Source organism: Fistularia commersonii, chromosome 35 (assembly GCF_037954325.1).
Source record: "Fistularia commersonii isolate RoL2024-O1a breed Wild chromosome 35, RoL_Fcom_v1.0, whole genome shotgun sequence".
In the NCBI taxonomy this organism is placed as follows: Eukaryota; Metazoa; Chordata; class Actinopteri; order Syngnathiformes; family Fistulariidae; genus Fistularia; species Fistularia commersonii.
This window is the reverse complement of record NC_141318.1, coordinates 527,797-540,251: the sequence shown is the minus strand read 5'-3', so window position 1 is coordinate 540,251 and position 12,455 is coordinate 527,797. Positions and strand designations below refer to the sequence as shown.

General features: G+C 48.8%; 1 protein-coding gene across 1 annotated transcript; it reads right to left on the bottom strand.

Annotated features, from left to right (window-relative positions):
* Positions 1-1,111: 1,111 nt before the first annotated feature.
* On the bottom strand, positions 1,112-5,227 carry pou4f4 (POU class 4 homeobox 4). The gene is made up of 2 exons (XM_086142580.1): positions 5,043-5,227; positions 1,112-2,585 (listed from the first exon to the last, which is right to left on the bottom strand). The coding sequence occupies exons 1-2, from the start codon at positions 5,160-5,162 to the stop codon at positions 1,587-1,589; spliced, it is 1,119 nt and encodes a 372-aa protein (XP_085998706.1). The 5' UTR covers positions 5,163-5,227; the 3' UTR covers positions 1,112-1,586.
* Between the last annotated feature and the right edge of the window lie 7,228 nt (positions 5,228-12,455).

Below are 12,455 nucleotides of genomic sequence, written 5' to 3'. Positions count from 1 at the left end.
TACGAGGAGAAATAATCCGCGGGGATTAACCGGAAGTGTCAAACCGATCGATCGAACGAATAAACAAACAAACAAACGAACGAAAATGAATAATCTGGGACTTCCGGCCTCGCGCCGCACGGAGGAACCGCGCTTTTCTTCTTCTTCTTCTTCTTCTCCTCCGGATAATCCACCCCAGATTAGCAAACCCAGATTATTCCCATCGTCCCGTTGATTTTTTTTTTTTTTCCACAAACCGTAAATAAAGGCTGTCCGTGAAGCGGAAGGAGTAAAACGTGCAGGGTTTTTTTTTTATTTCATCTTCGGCTCTTTTACAGACACACGCCGCGCTCCTCTTCCTCACCAATAAATAAGAATCCAATAAATAACAGCAAAAATTAAATAAAATAAAAAATAAAAAAAAAAGACGGTAAAGGGAAATAAAAAGCTTTTGAAGTGTCAGGTATAAATAAACCCCTCCCTCCCCCTCAGAATATCTACAAAGTGCGATCCGAGGAGGTGCGATAACACGGTCATAACACAGTAATAACACGGTAATAACACGGTAATATGACGGTAATAATACTCGACGTGATTGTTCGTCCGTGACGCGGAGGAGCAACGAGAAGAATCCTTAAAAAGAAGAATTTGATTGTCGAAGCGTCATTGCAGCGGATTCGTAACATGTTTTTTGCACGTCAGTCGTCGATAGAATTCAATAAATTAGGACATGAAATTAGAAAAAAAAAACAAAAACAAAAAAAGGTGGACATAAATAAACAAACCCGCTGACGTCACACCCTCCCACGGTGCGTGTTCGTGTTTTTTTTTTACTTCATTTTTTGTAATCTTTATTTTTTTTTTTTTAATGTTTTATGTTAAATCGCCATGTAGGTGCCAACACTTCCGTAATGAGGTAGACACGCAGCTGCGCGCTGCGTGCGTGCGTGTACTCGTGCGCGCGCGTGTTTGCGTGAGTGTGTGTGTGTGTGTGTGTGTGCGCGTGTGTGTTTTGACTTATTGCAACGCATTCACTGTTTTTTTTTTTCTTTTTTTTATCGGAGTCACACACACACGCCCCCCCCCCCTTCCCGCCCTCTTTTTATTCCTTTTTTTTTTTAAACCCATGCAATGTGTCCCAAGTCTCGCCCCCCCCACACCCACACCTTCCCGGAAATATCGCGGGAGTTCGGACGGGACCCTCCGCGCACGCCCGGCGCGCCACTTATTCACAGATATTTACAGATAAATATAAAAAAAAAGGAAAAAAAAAGTTGTCGGACTGACGTCATCGTCCTCTCTCTTTTTTTTCTTTTCCTCCTCCAAGTCGCGCCGATGCGATATCGCGAGAGTTCCGTCCGTTTGTGTTTGTTTTAACGGTCGTCCCGGCGGAAGCTGGACTTCCGGTGGGGGGGGGCGCCGCCGCCACTCTTTCCGGTCCCCCCCCCCCCCAAACCACTCCTCCTTCTGTTTATTAGTTCTTTCTTTTCTGATAAATTCTTCTTGTCGTGGAAAATCAAAGTGCAGCGCGTCACGGCGGGTGGAGAGGGGTGGCACGCTCCCGCGCGCTCCCGCGCGCTCCCACGCGCTCCCACGCGCTCCCACGCTCAGTGCGTGGCCGAGAACTTCATGCGCTTCTGCTTCTGCCTCTGGTTGCAGAACCACACGCGCACCACGTTCTTCTTCAGGTCCAGCTTCTCGGCGATGGCGGCGATCTTCTCGGAGGAGGGCCGCGGCTGCACGGCGAAGTAGGCCTCCAGCGAGCGCTTCTCGGGCGCGGCGATGGACGTGCGCTTGCGCTTCTTGTCGCCGCCGCTGAAGATCTCGGGCTTGGCCATCTTCTCGCGTTGTGCGCGCTCCGCCTCCTCCAGCCAGGCCTCCAGGATGGGTTTGAGCGCCACCATGTTGTTGTGGGACAGCGTGAGGGACTCGAACCTGCAGATGGTGCTCTGGCTCAGGCAGCCCACGCCGGGGATCTTCAGGTTGGCCAGCGCCGCGCCCACGTCGGCCTGCGTCACGCCGAGCTTGATGCGCCGCTGCTTGAAGCGCTCGGCGAACGACTCCAGCTCCCGCGGGTCGGGCTCGGCGTCCGCGCCGCCCGCCGCCGCCGCCGCCGCCGCCGCCGCCGCGCCGCCCGCCGCCGCCGCCGCCGCGGCGTGCGCGCCCAGCGCGTGCATGTTGACGGCCTGCGGGTGGTGGTGGTGGTGGTGGTGGTGGTGCTGCTGCATGTGGTTGATGGCCGACATGTGCGTGGCCGTGGAGCACACGTCCGCGGCCGCCATGCCGCCCAGCGAGATGGCCGGCGTCAGGTGCTCCAGCAGGTCGCCCTCCAGCCCCTGCGCGGGCTGGTGCGGGTGGTGCGCGTGCGCGTGCGGGTGGTGCGCCGCGTGGTGGTGGTGGTGAGACGTCAGCACGGACGGGTGGTGCAGGTGCGCCGCCGACGACGACGTGGGCGTGCACGTCATGCTGGTCATGGTGGTCATGGTGTGGTACGTGGCGTCCGGTTTGAACGGGTGGCTCTTCTGCGCCACGATGTCCACGGCGGCCAGAGCCTCCGCCCGCTGCAGGAGAGACTCGTCGAAACCCGCGAAGATGTTGCCCTGCAGCTGCGTGGGGGCAAACACACACACACACACACACACACACAGACGAACACACGCGGGTTATTTCCCTTCACTCGCACCGGAAGTGGACAGCTACTTTTACGCATTCCCTTCACCAAATATTATTCAAGTTTTCTTCACACTCCAATCATCACCCGTGGAAAAAAAAAAAAAAAAAAAAACTGCCCCGTGGAGGAATTGGAAACACCCGACACTCGTGTTTTTCTTTCTTCTTTTTTTTCTGCGTGTCTTCTTTCACTTCCCGACGCGTAAATTCAACACTTTGTTTATTTCTTTACATTTATATTCATTTTTATTGATCATCGTTATTGCGCTGTCGTGACAAAAGAATTTCCTCGATGACGATCAATAAATTATATCTTATCTTATCTTATCTTATCTTATCTTATCTTATCCGTCCCTCCATGAGAGTCCGTCGTGTTTCCCCCGGTTGATCATAATACAATTGAATTCAATAATAATTGTTATTACTGCGTGTGATCGCAAATAAAATACTCAGCGATAGAATAAAAAAAAAAGTATCGAGTTTTTTTTCTAATTTAGTCATTTCTAATAAATAAACAATTTTCACTTTCATTTGATTTTAATTATAACACGGAATGTCATTTAAATCCCGTTACAATTTGAACTGAAATACAATTTTCTCTATTTAAAAAAAAAAACAAACAAACAACCGGGACGCTCATTGAATAATTTAAATGTAACCGTCGGATCTCCGGCCCGCTGAATTATTGATACGATAATCAATACTTCATTCATCAACAACAATCACACGTGGTGTTGTCATTTCTGACGGTTTCACATCCCCTCCTCCCTCGGCCTGCTGAATTATTCACACCAATAACACCAAATTTCGCTCCAACTAATGCTAATAATGCTAATAATGACGTCACGTGGACTTCGCAAACATTCCTCCCGGGTCGCTGAATCAGTCGAACCGATAACGATACTAATATCGATTACAATATTCCAAATAATGACCTCCATGCTGACTTTTTAGACAGTTTCTTTTCTCCTCTTCCTCCACGGGTCCGCTTCTATTGGAACTGATTAAATGGCAATATTAATATTGATTTTCTAATTTTTTAGTGACTTCTTGGACAGTTTGCCCCCCCCACCCCCCCCCCCCACCTCTCAGCTAAACCATTAAACCCGCTCTCAATAACAGTCATAGGCTACTAGTATTGATTTAAAATAAAATGACATCCTCGGTGACTCCTGAGATGGTTTCCTGTCTGGACCTCCACCTCCTCCACCCACCCCAGGTTCACGGAGCTATCAATAACAACAATAATACTAATATTGATTTATTTTTTTTTGTTTTTAAAAATGTCCACGTTGGCTTTTTAGACCGTTTCCAATCTCAGCCTCAAACCTCCACCTTCCTCCACCCACGCAGGATTAACTAAATTACTGCAACTGATGACACTTTTACTATTTTTTTTTAAATGAAATCCACAACCGGTTCTTGGTTTCCTCTTTGCTCCCTCTCCTCCATCCTCCCTGCCTCCGATATATTCTTAACACTGACGAAATCAACGCTATTGATGATAAAAAAGACATTTAAATGCCATCCATGTTGGCGTCTTAAACATCTTCCTATCTCCACCTCCAGCCTCCCTGCAAGTCTAAACCATTATTACATTTATAAACCAGTATAATAACATTTCTTTCATGTAAATTAAATCTGCGTTTTGCGAATTGTCAGGCACTTTCCTCTCTGCAAATTATTACATTGTAAAAACTGCTTCATTAAAGAAATAAAATGAATGACATCCACGCTGACCTATCGCCACTTCCACCCACCTCAGGTCCGCTAAATTATTCAATAAAAAAAAAAAAACTCTTATTGATTAGTAAAAAAAGAAAATGAATGTTGACTTGTGAGACACTTTCCGACCTCCAGCTCCTCCTCCCTCCCAGGTCCGCTAAACCATTCAATCAGAAAAACAATACAAATATCGATTCATTAAAAAAAAAAATTAAACACCATCCAGTTTGACACCTCACTTTACCTCCACCCCCTTATTAATTAAAAAAAAAAACAGAAATATCTATTCATAATCATTTAAATCTAAAGTCATCCTTCCTGACACCCTGCAACCCGCTAAATTATTCAATCAGCAAAACAATACAAAAATCGATTAATTAAAAAAAATTAAACACCATCCAGTTTGACCCCGCACTCCCTTATTAAATGAAAAAAACAAAAATATCTATTCATAATAATATGAATCCAAAGTCATCCATCCAGACACCCTGCAACCCGCTAGATTAGTCAATCAGCAAACCAATACAAATATCGATTCGATAAAGCTGATCCACGTTGACCCCTTTACCTCCGAGCCCAAAGATGCAACACCAACAGATTAGAAGATGATAAATAATCTCCAAACCCAGAAGTCATCCAGGTGGATTTCCCGCCACCCCCCCACTCACCGCGGGCGCGGGAAGGCACGCGCGCCGTATGGCCTCGCTGCTGGAGTGCAGCGGCGCGTACTTGGGCTCGTGCAGGATGGGGTGCACGCCGAACGGCTGCTTGCTGTTCATGGACATCATGATGGCGGAGGAGAGCGACGGCCGCGGGGCGTCTTCCTCGGTCGGATCCGTGTTGCTGGCGGTGTTTCCGGGGGAGGGCGCACGGGAAGAACCGGCGGGGAGGAGGAAGAGGAGGAGGAGGGGTGGGAGGGGGGGGTTGGAAAAAAAAAAAAAAAAAAAAAAAAACTGCAAGGATGCGTGGGGGCCGGATGTGGCGTTTTTTTTTGTTTTTTTTTTGTTTTTGTTTTTTTTTTTTTTTTAAAAGTAGAAGCCGCCGACGTGGGGAGGTTCCTGCGTGGGTCCCGGTGGCTCCGCGCCCTGAAACGGCTCCGCTGCTCAGGCGAAGCAGCGCCGCCTCCCGCTGATTTATAGGCCCGGCGCCGCCTCGGCTCCGCCCACTTTGCACCCACGTGACAGGCCACGCCAATTAGAAAGAAGGGGCGGGGCTTGCGAGGCCCTCTGAATCCGCCGCCTCGGCTCACCTGAGAGGACGGAACCGGGAGACCGGAAACAGGAAGTGATGTTTTTCACTCGTTCATCCATCGCGTTAGAAAGATTAACATTTTAATGTTTGTTTTGAATTTAACGTTTGATTAAAAGCTGACGGGTTTTCAAAATAAAAGATCAAACGAAAGCGCATGGATAAACAAACGGAATATTTCAAAATAAAGCTTTTTTCGTTCGTTCCCCGTCATTTATTCGAAAGCACTCGAGCGTTTCACTAGAACCTCTTTATTTAAATACATATATATATATAAATACAATTATTTCCGGCCTGGATTTATTTTCAGTTCATTTTCGTTCTCAAATCGATGAATAAACGAACGATCCCAGACTTATCCATTTCACACACACACGCACACACACACACACCGTTGCCAGGCGCAGGGATTTTCTGACGGCGGATGAATCCGTGATTGTCGCGCATTCGTGGCCTCCGAACCGGAAGTACGTCACTTGGTTTCACCCGGTCATCCGTTTATTTCATTCACTTCGTTTGTTTTTAAAAGGCTTGCGGGAAAAAAACACCCGCACGTCGTTGAGACCGGGAACGCAACACGCGTCCCCGTCGCTTCCGTGACTGAACCGGATCAGATCCCGGTGGTCCAGAAGAGACCGGCAGGAAGTTAATGAAGGTCACATTTGTTTAGAGATAAAACCAGGACTTTGAACTGGATCTGCAAGGAGAACCTGCTTAGAACCCTGAAGGAACCTGAACCCTTGAAGATCCCTGAACTTTAAGGGACCCTGAGCCTTAAAGTGTGCTAATCCTTGAAGAACTCCAGGAGGACCTTCTTCTGGTGGCTACAGGGTTCACACAAACACACACACACACACACACACACACACACACACAGTGGTGGCAGAGGAGCCGTTGCCACGGCTGAAACCCGACCCCCCACCCGTTGATTCACCTGCTGCAGTGTCGGTGACCGGCCGCAGGTAACCTGACACACACACACACACACACACACACACACACACACACACACACACACACACACACACACACACAACAGAACATGGCTACTGATGCACCTTTGATGCTCAGGCTCAGGGGAACCTCTGTTTTGTGTGTGTGTGTGTGTGTGTGTGTGTGTGTGTGTGTGTGTGTGTGTGTGTGTGTGTGTGTGTGTGTGTGTGTGTGTGTGTGAGGCGCTGTGACGTCCCTTCATGCCACTGATACGTTGGTTTCTTGGACAAACCCCGGGTTGGGTTCCTTTCAGCTGGAAAGGTGCTTTGATTAAACCTGCAGATTAACCTCAGATTCCCTCGGCCGCAATCCCAGATTATTTAATCCCAGAGAACAAACATTGTGATTAATAACAATAATAATAATCAGGCTAATTTTTGATGCCTCTGGATTAAGATTAAAAGTGAGAGTAAGATTTCCCCGCAGATTAAATGAAGATGGATTATTTTTGCATTTGTCCAGTTGAATGTTTTTCCGGAAGCTGGTCTCCACGGATGGTGTGAAGACCCGGACAAGGTCTGAGGGCAGAGGTCCAGGTCCAGGTCCAGGTCCAGGTCCAGGTCCAGGTCCAGGCCCAGATCCGTGGGTCCCTTCTAGGCCACCTTTGGCATGAGGTCCCGGTCCAAACTTGATGACCAGGTCACAGTCATCATCTGGAGATGGCATGTTAGTGCATTAGCATGATAGCACGTTAGCATTGAGGTTCTCGATGTGGAACGTCGCGGAGCCTGAAACCAGGATCCTGTTCCAGGAGTGCTGTCTGGGAGCCTGAAGTCTTGGAGGTCCAGATGTTTGTTGTCCATTTCTGTTCTTCTGGTGCTGAAGTGGTTTGCACGGTGGGATCGTGACCTCTGACCTCAGCTGAGGACAACGAGGCCTTTGGTTCCTTTGGTGTTCGTCTATCGTGACCTCCTGGAGGTCGGCTTCTCCTTGGGGAGGGTTCTCCATCTTTCCAGGTTCTCCCCGTCAGCAGACGATGTCCTCACGTTCTCCTGGAACCTTCAGCTGATCTTGTTCTGGTGGAACTTCACCTCCTTCCAGTTCTTTCCATGATGAAGATCAGCTCTGCAAGATGTCTGATGTCAGTGGGAGCTTGAGGAGGTCCAAGGTCCGTCGGGCACCAACACACACACACACACACACACATGCTGGAGATTATGGTTACACAAGCAGCTTTTATTTTGAAGGTCTTCATTCTGCTGGAGCCGAGAATATTTACTGATGCCAGAGAGATGGAAAAAGTGTGTGTGTGTGTGTGTGTGTGTGTGTGTGTCACGCCTGTGCGCGAGCGTGTGTGAGCACGTGACGAGCCGTGCGCGTGCAGAAGCGCCCGACGAAGCTTTCAGCCAACATGGCCGCCACGCATTTCTGCCACATTTAGCAAATGGACACCAAAGTATAGCCTTTTTTTTTTTATTTCCTTTCCCGCCGCCGCCACCGCCGCCGCCGCCGCCGCCGCCGCCACGCCTCCTTCTTCCTCCTCCTCCTCCTCCTCCTCCTCCCGCCTTCCGTCGTTCTCCTCCGCTCGTGTCCTCCTTTCCGTTTCCTCCCGACCCTTGAATTATTGATTCGGAGTAAAAATCTGACGTGGTAAACTTCGCCGCCGCTCGCCGAACCGAGGCCCGGCCTCCCAGCAGAGGGGGGGCGGCGAGCGGGCGGCGGCGAACGGGCGGCGGCGGCGGCGGCGGCGGCGGGCCGCGGGCGGGAGGCGGCGTGGCACTGCACACTTTTAATGTAATTGCCTGTGGGGGTCCTGGTGAATATTTCATGGTCTGCCAGTACAAATTAAAGACGGGAGGCCGGAGGGGGCGGCCAGACGCTCGGCCAGGAGGAGCTTCTTCAAGAGCTACCTGGAGGACAACATGCAACCTCCTCCACCTTCTCCTCCTCCTCCACCTTCTCCTCCTCCTCCACCTTCTCCTCCTCCTCCACCTGCTGAAGAACAACATCCCCTCTTTTTACCCACAGACAGTTCGAGTTTTGTTTTCGCAGCAGATCAGAGGTCCTTTCACAGACGTCCAGACGGGACGAGTCAGATTTAAGGGAAACTCTTACTAAGCTTATCTTACTTATGTCGTCTTGTGTTGTGTTATATTATGTTATATGTTATATGTTATATTATGTCATGTTATGTTATATGTCATGTTATGTTTGTCATGTCATGTTATGTTATGTTATGTCATGTCATGTTATGTTATGTTATATGTTATGTTATTTTATATTATGTTATATGTTGTGTTATGTTTTGTTATGTTATGTCATGTTATATTATGTTATATGTTATGTTATGTCATGTTATGTTATGTTATATGTTATTTTATTTTATATTATGTTATATGTTGTGTTATGTTTTGTTATGTTTTGTTATGTTATGTTATGTTTTATGTAATGCTTTGTTATGTTATGTTATGTTATGTTATGTTATGTTATGTTATGTTATGTTATGTTATCTTGGCTTTACTTATATTATCTTGCCAGATCTTAGCATCGCTTAGCATATCTTATCCTATCTCAGGTTAGCTTAGCTCATCTAATCTAGTCTTATCAAAGCATACAATTGCAAATCTTATCTTTTATCTTATCTTAGTTTAGCTAATCTATCTCATCTCAAAGTGTCTCTCTTAGCTTATCTTAGCTAATTTATATGAGCTCCGCTCCTCTTATCTGATGGTGGTTTTGCATCTCATCTCATCTTGTCTGAAAGTAGCTTAGCATGGCTTATCTATCTCATCTCAGCTGATCTTGTATAGAAGATTGCAGTCCGGCAGGAAGTCACCGCCGCTGCAAAACAAACGAAAACAAGTGCCTAATGTTAGCCTATTGGGCTATGCTAATCATGCTCCTGTGTCGTTTAACAATGCATGGCAGCCACTAGCATGCTTTGGCCATCTGTTAGCTGCCGTCCTCTCATGTAGCCATGTGACAGCGGTGCTACGGGGCCCCTTGTTAGCCTCCGCGAGCTACAGTTGGTCCACTGTTGGCCTATTTTGGCTAATTTGGCTAATCACCGACAGTGATTAGCTTCCTTTTGCACTGTTTTTGCCACAGTGAGGATCTTCACACCCAGTCGTTACCCTGTTACCTATTATTGACACCGCTTATTCTCACATATTAGCCTCTGCTCGCCACCGCTTACCTCCTAACTTGTTTTTTGCTGTTGGTTAGCATTTTTCTTGCTTTGCTTTCTGCTATTTCCACCTTTCAGCCACACCTTTAACCCCCATGATCTGTTTTAGCGACATGCTAGCATGTTTCAACAACATCCCGGCAACACTCTGTTACCGATTAGCTTAGAAACAAATGCTTACCAACGCAGATAAACAATCCGAACCAGAGGAACGTAGCTCCGGTGCACCTAGAACCCCCCCAGCTCACCATCGCACTTCAAAACGTTAGCGCCTTGCCGCGTCCTCGCCGCTGGACGCCGCGTTCCACCAGAACCCTGGAACCGGAGGCCGGCTTTAAGCTAACCCCCCCCCCCCCCCCCATCCGGCTCATCACCTCTCCAGCTAATCTGTTGTTGCCTCTGTCTGGGTGTTAATTGGCCGGGGGGGTCACAGCGCCGGATGCTAAGCGAAGGCTACGACGGCAGCCGAGAGAGACAGACAGTAAATGAGACGGCGAAGGAGAGAAGACATATTTTGGATCAATAGATTAACTGAGTGCTCATGTATTATGCATGGCAGCCCCGGAGCGCTCGCACATAAAGGGAACGTCGGGCAGGATTGGCGTGTAAAAGCTTTATAACCGCGGGCCTGTTTACTCCGAGCGCACGAGGGGGACCCCCCAACCCCCCCCCCCAAAGCCCGGACCCCCCCCCACGCCACCCCCGACCCCCCGCCCCGCCTCCGAGCCCAGAACCAGACCAGACCGCGGGTTCTGCTTGGAATCCGTCCGCCGCGCGCCGCAACGTCTAAGCTTTGAAAGCTAAAACATCTGGGCCAATCAGATCGCTGGAAATCAACCGCAGGAACCGGAAATTTGGTGGAGAACCAATGAGGCAAAGGAGGTTCTCAGACGCATCCTGAGCTTCAGTTTGGTGGAACTCCATCCTCCGAACCGACCGGTCGCTCTGTTGAGATTCGCCCGTCCAATGGGAGCTAGCGTTAGCATTGGTGAGCATGCTGGAACCACCACTTGGGAGATGGAGAACTTCCACTCCGTGGTCTGACGAGAACCTGGTGCACACATCAGAAGGTCCTCAGGTGGAGAAGCTCCATGAGTGGACCGACCCACCAGAACAGCTGCCGTCTTGGGTTCTGCAGCCGCATCGGACATGGAAGTTCTCACTACTGAATGGAAACCGATCTGTGCACCACTAGAACCTGACCTTCTGTGGAGGTGGAACGTGAAAGTTCTCAACCTGCCTCGTTCCTTCGGTTGGAGGAAACATCCAGACCTCTGAACCTCGCCGACCGAAACGCCGGCGCAGAAACGCCCGGCGGGGAATCGATGAAGAACCTCAGCGGTCACCTGACAGAAGAAGGTGAAGGTTCTCCTGGGGGTAGGAGCTTCATCAGCTTGCGCGGAGCCGATCTCCATCCAAACCCGGGGAACGTGAGGAACGCCGAGCTCCGGCCTCCAGACGGGGATCTAAGGGAGGTTCTCTGCAGCTTCCTCCCTCCGTTCTCCTTCCAGCGGCACCCCGGCTTTCCACGGAGCTCCAAGCATCAAAGGAGCTTCGGTCCTCTGAGCCTCCACAAACCCCACAAACCTCCAACCCCCCCCAGCCCTGCGCGCCGCCATGCTAATTAGCATACAAACAACAAAAAAATCCTGGTCTGTAGGACACGAGCAGCAAGCTGTCAAACACACGGAACACGAGTAAACAAGGAATCGCGTGCAGAAACATGGAGGAACGTGGAGGAACGTGGAGGAACGTGGAGGAACACCTCACTGGAAGCCACCAGAGAACCTTCAGGGTGCAGGAGGGTTAGCATCTGTAGCAGCTCCTTCCACGGCTGGAAGAATCACCAGCCCGGTTTAGATACGGATTGCTAATTAATCAGATTAATCGGTAAATTAATCGACGAGTTAATTTGATCTTTTATGTGTTTATTTATTTCTTAGTTTATTCATTTTGCTTTGATGTTTATTCATTTGATTTGGATCTTTGCTAAATATTTATTTATTCTTTATTTCTAGACTGAACGTTCTTATTTCTACTTAAGTGCTGATTTATCGACGTGATTATTTTGGAGTTCATGTGTTTCCTTTTTTATTGATTGATTGATTGATTTGATTTTTATTTATTATTCATTGGATTTACGATTTGATGATTTTATCTTCTCCTTTGATTATTTGCTGCCGTTTACTGCTTTTTGCATTTCTAAATTCATATTTTGGATTTTTTTTTTTTTTTTTTTAAGTTGAAATTTAAAGTTGTTTATTGAAAAGAAATTGACCCAAAAACCAGAAAATAATCAGAGCCTATCTCTGTGGTGGTTGGACAGGAGGCGGGGCCACCCTGGACCAATCACAGGGCTTGGTTCAGACAGGCGCTCCCTCATTGGTCGATCGCGCGGACGAGCAGCCTCTCAGCCCGTCGCCCTGGCGTCACGTCGCCGCGGTGACGAGGCTGCGTGACCTTCAGGACCTCCTCGCTGTCCCACCACATGGAGACCATCTGCAGGGACGTGACGGAGCTCCTGGATGCTCCTCTTAAAGGGGGCTTTCAGGTCTCATATGTTCTGCTGGGCTCCAGCTGGTGTGGGACGTCTTTGTGTTCTCCACCCCCACACACACACACACACACACACACACACACAGACACACACACACACACACACACACGCCCCGCTGCTCCCCCCTTGACTCCTCCGTCTCCTGCTAACAGGATT

Excerpts from the sequence above, each read along its gene's own strand:
- pou4f4 (XM_086142580.1), bottom strand. The coding sequence starts at position 5,162 with ATGATGTCCATGAACAGCAAGCAGCCGTTCGGCGTGCACCCCATCCTG. Across the intron at positions 2,586-5,042 it reads CGTGCCTTCCCGCGCCCGCG|CTGCAGGGCAACATCTTCGC; the intron begins GTGAGTGGGGGG and ends GCCCCCACGCAG.